The sequence below is a fragment of the Pelodiscus sinensis genome, chromosome 1 (genome assembly GCF_052426305.1).
Source record: "Pelodiscus sinensis isolate ZL-2025 chromosome 1, ASM5242630v1, whole genome shotgun sequence".
NCBI classification, from domain to species: Eukaryota; Metazoa; Chordata; order Testudines; family Trionychidae; genus Pelodiscus; species Pelodiscus sinensis.
In genome coordinates, this window is record NC_143052.1 from 132,723,352 (window position 1) to 132,737,603 (window position 14,252).

Below are 14,252 nucleotides of genomic sequence, written 5' to 3' on the forward strand. Positions count from 1 at the left end.
CTGAGCTTGGTGGCGTTCCCACAATGGGAGGTTGATGAGAGCGAAGGCTCCCATAGCTTCCCTTACTCTTCGCAAGAGCAGGAGTGCCGGATGCTTGCGGAGGCATCCTCTAAGATCAATTTAGGGTGTCTTAACTAGATTCACTAAATTGAATTCCAGAAGATCCATCACAGTGATCATCTGCAGAGTGAAAATTCAACCTCAAAAACAAAGGAAATGTATATATCTTAGTCCTGGGGGAAATGTGTCAATTGTTGCACTTAGAGCCATAGTAAAATTGCAGAATTCCTCTGTCCTGATATCTGAAAACTGGAGTTATGTAATGCTCTCTCTAATATGCAAAGCTACCTAGGAATTAGTCAGCTTGTTCCCATTATTTGGTTCAAGCTAGTAAATTCGGCCATGATCCTGCAACTGTAGTTACACCCTCATACTCATCTGAGTCTCTCGGAAGTCAGTAGTGATCTTTTCAGGGCCTGTCTTTGAGAAGCCGGCTGCAGAATCAGGGCCTCAGTTGGGATTGTTAAATACTTACTAAGCAAGTTCTCAGCCTGCTGAAGAGCATATGATGCTGCTGGACGTCTGAATCCCAAAGCTCAGATGCATGATAGCTAGCAAAAAGCAACTATGGCATGAAACTCCACGGGGCAACCTATTCTATAGAGTAGGTGAGCCCTGACTGAAATGTTAATCGGATCAGAGCTAACTCTCCTTGTTTCCTTATATGAGCTGCTGTAGCTCTGCATGGTTCAGACACTTCTGCACTGTTTCAGGATGATGAAGATCTTCAATCGGCTGCACAAGTCTATGATGCTGCTGGAATATTTTACCTGTCAGTCCTGGGAGTGGTCTTCTGATAATATGAACATGCTAATGGCCCAGCTCAGTCCAGAGGACAGGAGAGTAAGTATACCTATTGCCACTAATGCTTAATTGCTTGTATTTCCAGCCATAGCTGTGTTCACCTCCAGTCTTCCAGCCCATCATACTTGATTTATGAGTGAGCCTTCACGTAGCATCTTCCAGGGATGGTCAGCATTGAAAATACTTCTTAGAAAGAAAGAGAAATAATTTATCCCCATCCCCCTCCACAGGTTTGTTAATTAGTCTTGTATGAGCCTTTTTGTTTAGAAGGATGTTTCCTTTTCTGCATTGCAAAAGCAGATGGCTCAATCACTGAAGATGGCACTCGGTGTTTACTCAACCCGCGGCTGTTCACTTGATGAAAAGTCTTTTCAATAGCTTCCCACCAGTCCTAAAACCCATGACTCTTTGGGACCTTTATTTTGTCCTCTCCACCTTTTAACCCAATAGCAGCATGCTCCCTCTCACATCTCTCTGTGAAGGGTAATCCTCCTTGTGGCCATCACTTTGGCTCAGTGGATCAGCAAGCTAGCAGCCATGATGGCTGACCCTTTACCCCCACACTTACACTATGTTTCATAAACTCAAAGCTTCCTTGCAACTACATCCCACATTCCTCCCAAAGGGGACCTGTGTCTTCCATCCTAAGCCACACTTCTCCCCTGCAGATAGGAGAATCCAGTCCATCAACATCTCCCATGTGCTAGTATTCCGCTTCCACAGTATGTATGTCTTCTGCATATTAACAAAATTGTTAATTTCTATTGCTGACTGACTCAAGGGCCAAGCACTCTCCTCCCAGTGAATCTCAAAATCGGTATCTAGGAATGCTACACATTTTCCAGCATCCTGCCACCTGGCAAAATTATGGTGCACTCGATGCAGACACAAGTAGCCACCTCTACCTCCCTAGCAGATGTTGCCTGGCAGGACATCTTTGCAAACATTTGGAAGATTACAAGGTGATAAGTAACAGCATGGATTTTGTCAACAACAAATCTTTGCCAAACAAATCTGATAGCTTTTTTGGACAGTGTAACTATTAGGTAGGTATATAACCGCTTGGATAACCATTTCCAGAGTGTAGTTATCAGTGGTTCCACAGGGATCAGTCCTGGGACCAGTTCTGTTCAGTATCTTCATTAATGATTTAGATGACGGCACAGAGAGTACGCTTATAAAGTTTGCCGATGATACTAAGCTGGGAGGGGTTTCAAATGCCTGGATGAAAAGAATAAACTGAGAAGGGATACAACAGTTTTAGTTTGTTATATGGAGGAGGGTGAAAAATGGTTCTCCTTAACCTCTGAGAACAGGATAAGAAGCAATGCATTTAAACTGCAGCAAGGGAGGTTTAGGTTGGACATTAAGGAGAACTTTTCTTAACTGTCAGAATGGCGAGGCACTGGAATAAATTGCCTAGGATGATGCGAAATCTCCATTATTGGAGATTTTTAAGAGTAGATTAGACACACGTGTCAAGGATGGTGCTTGGTCCTGCCATAAGAGCAGGGGCCTGGACTTGATAACCTCTATAGCAGGGGTGGGGAACCTTTTTTGGGGACCTCTGACCCACAGAAAAATCAGTGGGGGCTACACAAAACAGAAGAAAAAACCCACTCTCACTGACATGACCCCCAACTGAGGAGGGAGCCTATCCCCACATTCCCCTTACACACCAGAGATGGGGGGGGAGGAGAAGAGGGGCAGCTAGTAGATTTTGTGTGCTCTGCATCCAGCCCCTGGGCCTTAGGTTCCCCAACCCTGCTCTAGAGCTTCTGTACAGTTCTATGATTCTATGACATCTACTGGGCAGCAACATGGCATTCAGTACATATCTTCACCACCCATTACACCATCCCCCAAGACACTGTGGAAGATGCTTCAATGGGCCATGCCATATTGCAGGCTATGCTCTCTATTGCATCCTCACCCCCTTCTCCATGCTGATCACTGCTCAGTACTCACCCACACTTGGAATACATATAGGGACCACCACTTTAAAAAAACACAGTTTACTTGCGTCTCCAGAGATTACCTGTACCAGCTGATAGTGGGGGAGGGGACCGAGTGAGGGCAAAGGCTTCATCAAATGTTACTGAGTCTGCTTGGTCCATGTGAGCATGCTCGGTACAAGCCAAGCAGCATCTTGGGGGGAGGAGGACCATATGATCCATTGTGCTTCTCCCCACACATTGTCTCGTCCTGTAATTTGTGGTTTCAGATGTGCAATCACTATTTGTATTTCAATACCTGTCCTCCTTCCTCTCTGCTGTGGACTCAGTGGTAAGAGTGACTGAAGAGATGTTGACCTGCACAACCTAATATAACCTCACCTGAGACACAGCATGACAAATGTACAGTTCCACAGGCAATACTTCAGAAATCTTTCAGAGCTTGCACATGGCACCCATGCGCACAAATATTTGGACTACAAACAGGAATACTGTATATTTGGAATACTTGAAGACCCTCCAGTTACAGACTTTTTTCCATCGAGCTCAGCAGGAGTTGGACAGGGCTTCCAGTACAATACTTGAGAAAATAGTACAGTGTCTTAGCCAGAGAGAACATACAGTATGAACATGTCCTGGATTTGAACAGCCCTAGAGCAGTAACTGCAGGACGTCAAAACCTAACATACTCTCTATTGGTTTAAGTACTTTTGCATAGGAGTGGGGCAGTAATGATTAGATAAGCAACAGGTCTGAAGAATCTAGGCTGAGTTTCAGCATACATATCATATATGTGCAGAGAGATGGGACTCCATGATCAAATAGAATTAGTCTAGTTCTTTGTGAAATTCTCATATGGATCCCCAGTATGGGAGATGTGGTACAATGCCTCACAAGACATGGAACTCCTATACCATGGATCCAGGAAGGTAGCTAATTCCAGGTATAACTATGTCATCTTCCTGTTTTCTATGGCTATATGCGGAGTTCTCGTCTAGCTCGGAGCCAGGCTGATGCCACTGCTTATGCCTCAAGCTGGAAGGGCTGGATGGCCTTGCGAGTGAAAGAGTTTGCGTCTGCATATCTTCCTTGAAAATACTTCCGTGGAGCCACATCAGCTCTCTTCTTATTCATGCATAAAGCCCTGCTTCACAATTAGCAGTTCTCTCTGCTAATCAAAGCACTTTCTCTTTATACTTTATTGATTAACCTGTTCCATAGACATACAATCGCTTAGGTCTACAATCCCCTGAGAGCATTGCTGATACTTGTTGCATTTAAAATCTCAAAGTATGAAACTATATGTCATTAGCAATTCAGTTGTTTGACATCAATTTGTCTGATTGAACAATGTCTTGGATTTCTGGAGCAACAAATGCTGAAAGAGAATGTAGCTCTGCCCAGCTGTACTATTGACACTGAGTGACCCTGAGTATTCAGTATGTCTGTATTTTCATTACAAATATAACCCCAGTATGATACGAGAACAGGACCTTTTGAAGTATTCTCAATATGCAGCATCTGTTACAGGACGATAGTATTTTCTTTAGTCACACTAAAAACATAGATAACTATATGTAGCACCATTGGCTGGAAATCTCCAGGTTCTAAAGGCCAGAGTTCCCTAAGCTGTGAGTTGAAAGCAGAGCTTAGGGAACTCTAGTGAAGAGTAGTAGGATAGAGCTGGAGTAGAGTTGCTCATTCCTTCAGTTGAAACTCGTGGTTTGGAAATCTTTAGGCACAGGCTTTGTTCCAAGTGGAGCTCAGTTCAGGATCACAGCTTTGCTCTTTTACTGAAAATTGGACTGTGGTCTTTAATAAACTTCCCTTTTCTTTAATTCCAGTTATTCAACTTTGATGTGCGCCAGCTGCATTGGTCAGAATACATTGAAAATTATTGCATAGGTGCGAAGAAGTATCTGCTGAATGAGGACATGTCTGGGATTCCTGCAGCAAAGCAGCACTTACGAAAGTAAGCCACGTATGGTCAAATGTGGCAATGGCCCCTGGCTGCCTTGGATAGCTGTGTATAAGGGTGTTTAAGACAAGGGTTTCATATTTAATTGAAAGATATGGTTCCTGGGACAAGGCCAGGTGAATCAAACCCGTGCCAAGTTGTGAATGAGCTCCTTCAAGATAAGAAAGGCATAGCTCCCTACTTACATCAACTAAGAATCTGGCCTAATATTTCCTTGCCAATCTTATGGGGGGGGGAGGGGGGTGGACAGGTCCCATGGTCCAGCAGCAGCACATTCTATTAGGAGGCTAGTAGCCTACCCTCCTCACCACTGAGTTACCCACCCTAAAGTGGCAGAGAGGCATTACAGTTCAGTTCATTCAGGACAAGAAAAACAAAAGCAAGGGGCAGTTCTTAATTTTAACAAATGCCTAAAGATTTATGACAATGTCCAAAGGTTGCATAAAACTTCAAACCAGAATGTAGAAATGCGCTTGTTCTGGAGATTGAGGCGATTTTACCTTTATTCCCTGACTCACATTCCTAGATCAAATAGAGTTTTCTAAACTGGATTTGGTATTTTGGGATTAGAAGCTATGAAGTTCTAACACATTGTGAATGAAAGATCTCGGGATCCCTTTTTCAGTTAAGAAAAGTGTAAGCCCGTCTCATCTCCTCCAGACCAAATACCCAGAAGTGCCAAAAACCACAAAAAGGGGGCCAGAGGTGCTTATGCTGGAGGACCAATGCTATGTCCTTCAAGGAACAGCACTTTGCACTCGGGAAAATGCTGGCTGTTGTGAAGCTACAAGTATAAAACGGGCTGTTGCCATTGCTGGGATGTCATAAATGAATCATTAATTTGTTGTGTCATTTTTAAAGATTGATAATCCTCACATCTAAGTGCTTCTATAATAAATCAGGAACATGTAAGACAAATGGGTAGTACAAACTCCATCACTACCAGTATAAGCCAAAATATCAAAACAAAGTGCACACACAAAAAAGACTAAGCTATCTTGACCAGGCTAGATCACATCTACTTTGCTTTATGCTGATCTTCATCTTGATCAGACTCTGGGAAAGTAAGGAATGTAGAGAACTGTATAATCTTTGTTTGACAAAAAGCAGGCATGGAGATTAATATGATAATCATAATAATGACATCTTAGCCTAAATCATTTTACAATCTCCTTACATTTGCAATGATCCAGGGCCGAGAAAAAACAGATTGCTGCTAGACCCTGAAAATGGACCCCTGGGGAGGATGAACAGTTGCCTGACAATACCAGACTGAGATGTGTCAAAGAGGAAGGAATAAACCCACTAAAGAGTCACTTTGTCAATCCCTGCAAACATCCCATAAGCCAGTTACCAAAACCTCATTTTCAACATTTTTAAAAGTTGCTGTCACATATGATTAAAACATGGATAATAGAACATCTTTGTCCATCCCTAGGAAATCAACTGTCAGGGTTAATTCAGACTCAGTTCTGATCTGAAGTCAGAATTTATGGAATCCAAGAAACGTGGGGCATGCTGGTGTAGCTGAATCTATCACATCACTGCATTCGTTACATTATAATTTCAATGCAAGGTCGCGAAGGAGGAGGTGACTTTGAAACACAAAGGCAACACCTGTTTAGGCACCAAAATGCTTCTGAGTAAACAGTAAAGGTGGGGAGGGGAAGAATATCATTCCTTTTTATAAATAAAATCACTTTTAAAGTCTTCTGCAATGCAGAAATTCTTCTTCAAGTCTGATCCAAAGATGTTCAGGCTGCATCTGAAGCATTATTTTAAGTAATTTTTCTTAATGTCCTTCTCTTTTGTTTGTCAGGCTAAGGAACATCCAGTATGCATTCAACACCACCCTCCTTGTGATCATCTGGCGCATTTTCATTGCAAGGTCACAGATGGCTCGCAACATCTGGTACTTCGTTGTGAGCCTCTGCTATAAATTCCTTTCCTATTTCAGGGCATCAAGCACCCTCAGACATTGAAATAGTCCATCAGCAGTCAACCTCTTCCAAAAGGACCTTCCTCTCCTCTAAACAGCATCTGTGGGCATCTGGGCTTGAAAGTAGCAAGGAATTCACCGCCACGAACAGCAGCCTGCAGTCCATCTGTCCTGTTAATTCGATCACAATTATCTTTTTACTAATGCTTTAACATGTGTGATGGTCTTTCCTCCATAGGACCAGGCTAATTTAAAGCCATAACTAAAGCTTTAGGCACTGGTCATTCTAGGTGTCTTGTCTAGTTTCTATGTGTAAGACGATTGATTAACCAAAGCTGCCATGTTTCTATCCAAAGTGTAAGACCTAGACACTCTCATCCCCATTTCCCTCTTTAGTAGTTCCAGACTTTAACGGCATAGAAATTAAGAAAGAAATATGATGGGACAAGGGAATATCAAAGAAATAAATCAGTGAGAAGTTTTCTTAAATGCAATTCATAAAGACTAGCTCAATTAAACCAAATGGACCAAATATTTGATTAGATTATGAAATGATGTTTTCCATGTCACTCAAAGCTAAGTAATGAAAAAAGTAAACTGTGGATGGCTGATGAATGTGGCTTAGATCTCTTTTATGTTGCTAAGAACTGATACTTTCAAGCCCTCATTGAAGAAGTATACAGAAGCTAGATTGTGTTCATGCTGACCAAAAAAAACTCACACACACACACGTGACTTGATCATGGAGAGGCATTAGTCTCTCTCTAATTTGGCTTCCATTAAAGAGCTCTCTTTTATCACGTCTGTAGCTCTTGCTTGGAAAATTTGTGTGGCCTGAGTTGCTGTATTTTCAGAACACGAAGGAGAATACTTGTGCAAAGCTTGTAGAAAATTAATAAAGGTGTTTTTGAATCAGAGTCACTTAAAAAATATCACCAAGCTTTGACATTCTGATTTTTGGCTAACATTTCTGTCTAGCTGAAAAACAGCTGATTACTTCCCCTTTCAAACTTTCCATATAATTAAATACCCCTGAAAATGTATGCACCTGCTATGTTGAAAAAAGTGCAATTAAGCAAAGTTGTTAAGAATTTGTTTTGAATGATGCAGCCTGATCCTCCTCCCATTGCTGTCACTGTGAGTTAAGGGGCCAATCCGGTTTTCATGGCTGACAGCACTATTTTTGTTGACTTCTGTAGGAGAGGGATTGTGCATGAAATACACAAGAGCATAATGCTCTCGATTGGCTTGTTGAAAGCTTATAAGACACACAAGGTGCTGCAACTAATGTCCCACTGAAAGGCTGATTTTGTGCCAAAAAGATAAATTAAGCTTTGAGTTATTTAATAATTGTCTAATTAATTGACAACTGGAACATTTTCTTTATATTTTGCATGAAATGAGTGAGCATTTTTTAAAAATGTTTGCAAGTTTCCAATCTGTCTAACTTTGTGTCCTTCTGCCTGTCTGAGCAAGTAACAATGCATCACAAAATTTTGATACCAGAGGCAGTTTTCAAGGCCAAGAATAATCAATTGTCTATGAAATGGCTGTTTCAAAATTATATCAGCTTTTATATCAGTGAAGGTAATGGAAGAAAATATCATGGATACAGGCAATATTTTCCTTTTAAAAAGTGAAAAGAACTAGTAAAGTTACCATTTCTTTTGCATCCTCTGTGGGCCCATTTTCCAAATGAGAACAACAGAGTTTAAGCAAATGGCCAAAGTAGGCTTATGGTGGATCCAAAAACAGACCCCTCCCCCTTCCTCTCCAGCTCTCTGAAATAGTAAAAACCAGTTCTTTTCACACTAGACCACAGTACCCATCATACAAATTGCTCTGTATCTACGTCAAGTGTAAAAATAGGCTGCTAATGCTTAACCACTTTGGAAGGTGTGTTGAGGTTTTAAGATGATAAAGTGCTATATAAATACAAAGCTTTACTGTTAGCCACATTTTTTTCAGGTGGCGTAAGACAGGCAAATTCAGTGGCAGGTACTGCATTCTACTGGATTAGCTGCTGTTCTTGCAATCAGGAGGTGTGGTTTTCTATCTCTGAATATGGCAAGTCATGTGCTATGACTCTTTAGCAGTGTTTGAAGTGAAAGGTGTGTTGTACTTGGATGTCTCACCCACACAGCTACTGAGTGAATGCGCCTAGATTGTCAGGTCCACATGGAATGAGGTAGGGCTCTCTGCAGGATCCATTATCAGGTAGACCTACTCCTTTCACTCCTTTATTTTAATAATCGAGTGACCCATTCATCCTGCTGCTTTAAAACACTGTATCCTCATTACTTGTACACAAGACAAAACAATAGGTTAAAAATAAACAAACTGGGGTCATTTTGAAAAAAAATCACTAGAAAAAGGTCAGTGAAGGATGCTAATTAGGTCAGTTCATTGACACTTGCACAGGGTTTACGAAGTCCAAGCGCCAATAAAAAGAAACAAATAGCTACAGTAAATCATAGCCCTTCCAGTGCCCATGTGAACAAAGGACCAGCATTGCCAGCAAATAGCCCCTGAACTGTGTTGCCTTTCTAGTGTGGTTACTAATGCCTCTAAATCTTTCATGTGGTTCACGACATCATCTCCTCATTGTCTGGTCCACAGCAAGTTCCCAGAGAAGCTCTGCAAACACATCTCTGGCCCAAGGTGTTTGGGTGCTTACCTTCATGATACATTAGAAATTCCCACTCAGCTCAGGCTTGCAGTGATCTTCTTGGGCTCTTGAGATCTTTACATCCTTGCACCTATGATCGTTGGAGTTTTTGCAATGGCCTCCAAATGCTGTGCTCATCATTATATAGCAACTCCCTCTCCATGAACTCAAAGCCCTGGAGAAGTTCTCACTTTAAAAAAAAGAGTTGCTTGCTTTTCCTGCCCGCTCCTTCCTTTTGACAAAGTGAAGCCAAATCCAATTTGTTTTAATGAGAGCTATAGGAAATAGCACTTTGATTTAGTGGCATTACACTCCTGAGTACAGCTGCACAAATAATTGATTTCTCACTTTGGTGTAAAAAAATTAGCTTGGGTCAAACAAAGTGAAAGTGTTTGGAATTTTTGGTAAGCTGAACAAAAAAAGGCCACTGTGGGTCCTTTCCAGGGCAGGGATTTCAATTAAGGTCTTCCACCTCCCATGTGAGTGCCTCAACCACTGGACAAAAGAGTATGAAGGGAGAGGGAAAATAGCAGCAGTACCATCTCCACCACTTGCTCTTACGGCCAAAATTATGTGTCCCCCATTCGTGAATAGTTTTGGGTTGACCAAAGCTGCATTCCGGTTGAATAAACTTATAACAATTCCTTCCAGTGCTATGAGTCACGAGTACACTACTCACCAAAAGGGAAGGTTGCAGAAATAGGCCAAAAGTGTCCTTATGATCTGAGGCCACGTGGGCTAGAGGTTTTTGCAGAGGCAGAATGCTTAGTTCTGGGGGAAGAAGAGATGAGAAAGTAAATTACATCACTTACCCGTATCATTTTGTTGACTGACAAAATGCTGTTGACCAGTCACAGAGCTACATCCAGCTACTTTTCACCATAGGTGGGACTCTGCAACATCCTAGCACATGTCTAGAATCTTCCCCAGCTGCCCTTTATAAACAGACAGCTTACTGTACAATCATGAGAGTTTATTTGGCGCATCATCACAAAACAGGATAGGGTCAGTTACTGTTTGTAGCCAGAGAGCTTATCCTGTCCTTACCACATCAGATTGTAACAGAATGCTGCAGTGTTGTCAGTTACTCGGGGAACCAACCTGTGGCACACTGCTGCTGTTCTGTATCTGCTGCACTCTGGTTTTAGTCCATACACACATAGGCTATAGCTATAAGATGAGTGACAGATAAAAGCTATGGAACACTAAATATCATTTCACTGGCAAAAAGTTTCCATATATGAGGAGTCTGTTAGCTTGCAAATAACAAGTTGTATGCCTTTTAATTAAATACCCCTACTAAGAAATCCCCAAAATCTGAACATGTCATTTGACTGACAAGTCAATTTATTTCCAGAGTATTTGCTGCAAAATGAGGTTTTTCAATACATGTGCAGGAAAGCTTGACAACCAGACCGTATTTTCTTAGGGACACTTGCTGCTGCTGCTGCTGCTGCTGCTGCTGCTGCTGCTGCTTTAGGCATCCCTCACAATATTTTCAAGATCACCTGAGGCACCTCAATGTATGTGTATATACATGTCTGTATGTACATTTATACATTTTCAGCCTCACATAACATCCAGAAATGTTACAACAATCTGAGCTTTTTGAAATACCAGGTTGTAACCATTTATTGTGTGATGTTCTAAGTCAAATTAAGATGAAGTCAAAGCCCCTCCTACTTTCCCATTGTAAAAAAATACCCTTTACCATTACTATTAAATAATCAGTCATCATTCATTACTCCTTATGCAGAGGGGAGGGGAGGGATTTTTTGTTTGTAAGTAAACTGCGGCTTCATGATTTAAAGCATATTGTTGCTACTTCTGCACTGAAGTTGTACTGCAGACAACAAAGATGAACTTTTTGTTCAATTGGGCCTTGTATTTTAGCATGGAATAGATAATATATTGTACATTCCCAGCAAACTTACCAGTAATGATCTTGCTAAATGGTGCTAAACCTTGGTTAAAAAGGTGATTAAAAACTTACTTGAGGACAAATAAAAGCATATTCATACTAGGAATAGTTTAACAGATTAAAAAGGGTACTATCCAGTTTCTCAGTTACTAAAGAAATAAATTGTGATTTTTTTTCAACAGAGTACTATAAAAAATGAAACAGCTTATATAGTGTTTCTTGATCGCTATACATAATTTTGACTATAGAATGAACCCACTTCATAGCAAAATATTTATTGTCCCACTGCCCAAAGTTTATATGGTAATAACTGATATTTCTGTACACTTACCTATGAGACAATTTACTGTTATAAAAGTTACTTATGAAGTTTCTAACTCAAGGGTGTAATGTTTGGAGTACTCATATTGTACAGAGTTGTATGGTCACAGAACACAAGAATCTCAGCCATAAAACTGCTAATATTAATTTTATGTTAAACACTTAATAAACAAAGTACTTTAAAATAGTTGTTACTATTGTTAATCTACTGGAGTTGCTAAGGAAATGTTACTTTAAACAATGATGTTTTTCCATATACTTCTTAACCATTCCAAAGCTTGGGGGTGGAAAAGCGTACGTTTTATAGGAACTTAGCTCAAGCCACCTACAGGATTCAGGAGACAAAAGGCAGCTAAACAGTTCCAGTTTGCAAAAAGGGATATAAGAGGAACATTTCTACATGTAGCTTGGGAAAGAGCATGGCTTTGAGCATCCTTACTGGTTTTTAATTAAATGGGTGCCCACTAAACACCCTTATATCTATAAAGCAAAAGGGACATTGTTTCAGCACGGTGTAAATGGTCATGCCTCTGCTGACTTCTCTGGAGCTATGACAATTTCCACCAGCTGAGGAGCTGCCCAAAGATACCTTATGTGAGTTTAGAAATTCAGGATTTGATTCTCAGTTATGCTAGAGCCAATTTGCATCACTCTGGCATCTTAAAACCAGTATAGATGTAATATAATCCCACTTTAAGATTATTTTCATAATCCTGAAAATGAGACCCAGGCTCTAAATTTATGTCCAAAAGTGCAGAAAGACATCTCCACGTTAAAACAATAAGATAGCTCCTACTCTTAATCTAGCAATAGGTGTGGCCTGCTCCCAAAAAAAGGCCAGAGGACCTAGGGCAAGTGCAATGCCTGAACACAGTTTGAAGTGACTTCATGCTTAGATTCTGACTCAGTTGCAGCCACTTACAAATGGTGACATAATCAGGTGGACTATATGAAATGTGCCCTACTCGAGATAATAGAAGTACTAGCAGGCAAGGGCCATTTTACATGCAAAACAGATCTCAGTTTTCCTCAACTGAAGGCCTCATTCTGGAAAATCAGCTTGGCCTAGAACTTGGGATCTCAAGGTCTCCAAATGGTATGGGTTCATCAATAATCTCTTAGGACATCTGCATAGAAAGAGAGGTGTGACTTCCTCACAGGTTTATAGTGTCTAAAATGTGAGCAGAGGCCCAACTCCTTAAAGGTGTTTAATCTCCTAAATTCCACTGGTTTCAATGGATGTTAGGATCCTAACTACCTTGAGGATCTGGGCCACAGAGACCTCCTTTATGTCATTTAGGCTGTTCAAAATTAACTCTAGTGAATTCTGGACATCTGCCCTCGAACAGTCTGAATTGCAGAGATTTCTCTTAACAACCCCAACCTGTTCATGCTTGCTTTATTTCCTGATGTGAGTCAAGAAAAGGACCAAACATAGTAAAGCCAAGTCCCTATGCAGTGCAGGTTGTACTTTTTGTAAGCTTGCATGAATTGCAAGGTGGCTGTATGCAAAGTGATGATATATCAGCACATAAACATTATGCAAAGGAGGTGTGTCCTATACATTAAAATTAATCTTGTGGAGAAAAAAGTAAACAGTGCATCTTTAAGTACAAAATGATCAATTTTTTACAGTTTTTGCAATCAATCCTGTGTTTAGTGATGGGAAACTGTCAGAAAAAATATTTTAATGATAAAATAAAAATGGCTTTCCAACCTGCATTGTGTCTCATGATTGTTTCCTATCCTTTGGATCCTTTCAGAACACTACATATGATCTTTAAAGGATGCATCTCCTTTCTTACTACTCTGAGGGTAGGATGCAGCTTCAGAATGTTCTCGGCTATATTCCCATGTGCCATTATTTATAGCCACCTTTTGTCCCACCCCTAACCCTCCCCCCCAGCTCCAGTGACTAACAGGGTCTTTATTTACATAGGAGAGGTTTGTCCAAATGAAGCCAGCTGCAGGAGCAGGGCCTAAAAAGAAAAGTAGATGAAGTGACACAAGTAGAGCTATTTGGGAAAAGCCCATTCTGATTTGCATGAAAAAAACCCACCATCACTACTAACACAAACAAACAAACAATCCCACACACTTTGTTCCAAATTTCAAATATTTTCCCCCCAGAAAGCAAAAATGTGATTTTTTTTTTCAAAAACTTTCTTTTGCAACGTATTTCAGTTTTTGGTAAAAAGTTTTGATTTTTATATGTATTTTGCCAAAACCTAAAACTTTTAACATAGACTGTTTCTGATTTGGTTTTTGTTTTGTTTTTTCATTGTAAAACTGAACAACACACAAAAATGAATCTTTTCTGTGAACATTTTTGTTCTATTAAAAATATGCTTTGATAAAAAATGTCAGCCAGTTCTGAATATTCCCCAGTGGTCCAGATGATGACTAGCACCTCATATTAGTTGCGAGGAAGAAAGTCGTTGTGGTATGTAAACAAACTACAGGTTGCACTTCTGAAAACCAGCACCCTCTGGCCTGGCAAGACCATGGATGTTCCTAAACCGGAGAGCTGAGGAGCCTAATGGCAGGCAGGCTGGCCAGGGCGAGGGCTGGAGCCCCGTGGCAGCCCCGAGCAGCATGGCAGTGCA

General features: G+C 40.8%; 1 protein-coding gene across 5 annotated transcripts in view; it reads left to right on the forward strand.

The window, feature by feature from the left end:
• The window catches only part of FAR2 (fatty acyl-CoA reductase 2), a 239,459-nt gene extending 226,093 nt beyond the window's left edge, over window positions 1-13,366 (forward strand). For 4 of the 5 annotated variants that reach the window (XM_075901421.2, XM_075901403.2, XM_075901416.2 and 1 more), the window contains exons 10-12: window positions 774-903; window positions 4,664-4,791; window positions 6,617-13,366. In XM_075901421.2, the coding sequence (XP_075757536.1) occupies window positions 774-903; window positions 4,664-4,791; window positions 6,617-6,779 (421 nt within the window). In that variant the 3' untranslated portion in view covers window positions 6,780-13,366. The remainder of the gene's footprint in view (window positions 1-773; window positions 904-4,663; window positions 4,792-6,616) is intronic. The other variant, XM_075901429.2, reaches the window with a different exon arrangement.
• Window positions 13,367-14,252: the final 886 nt, after the last annotated feature.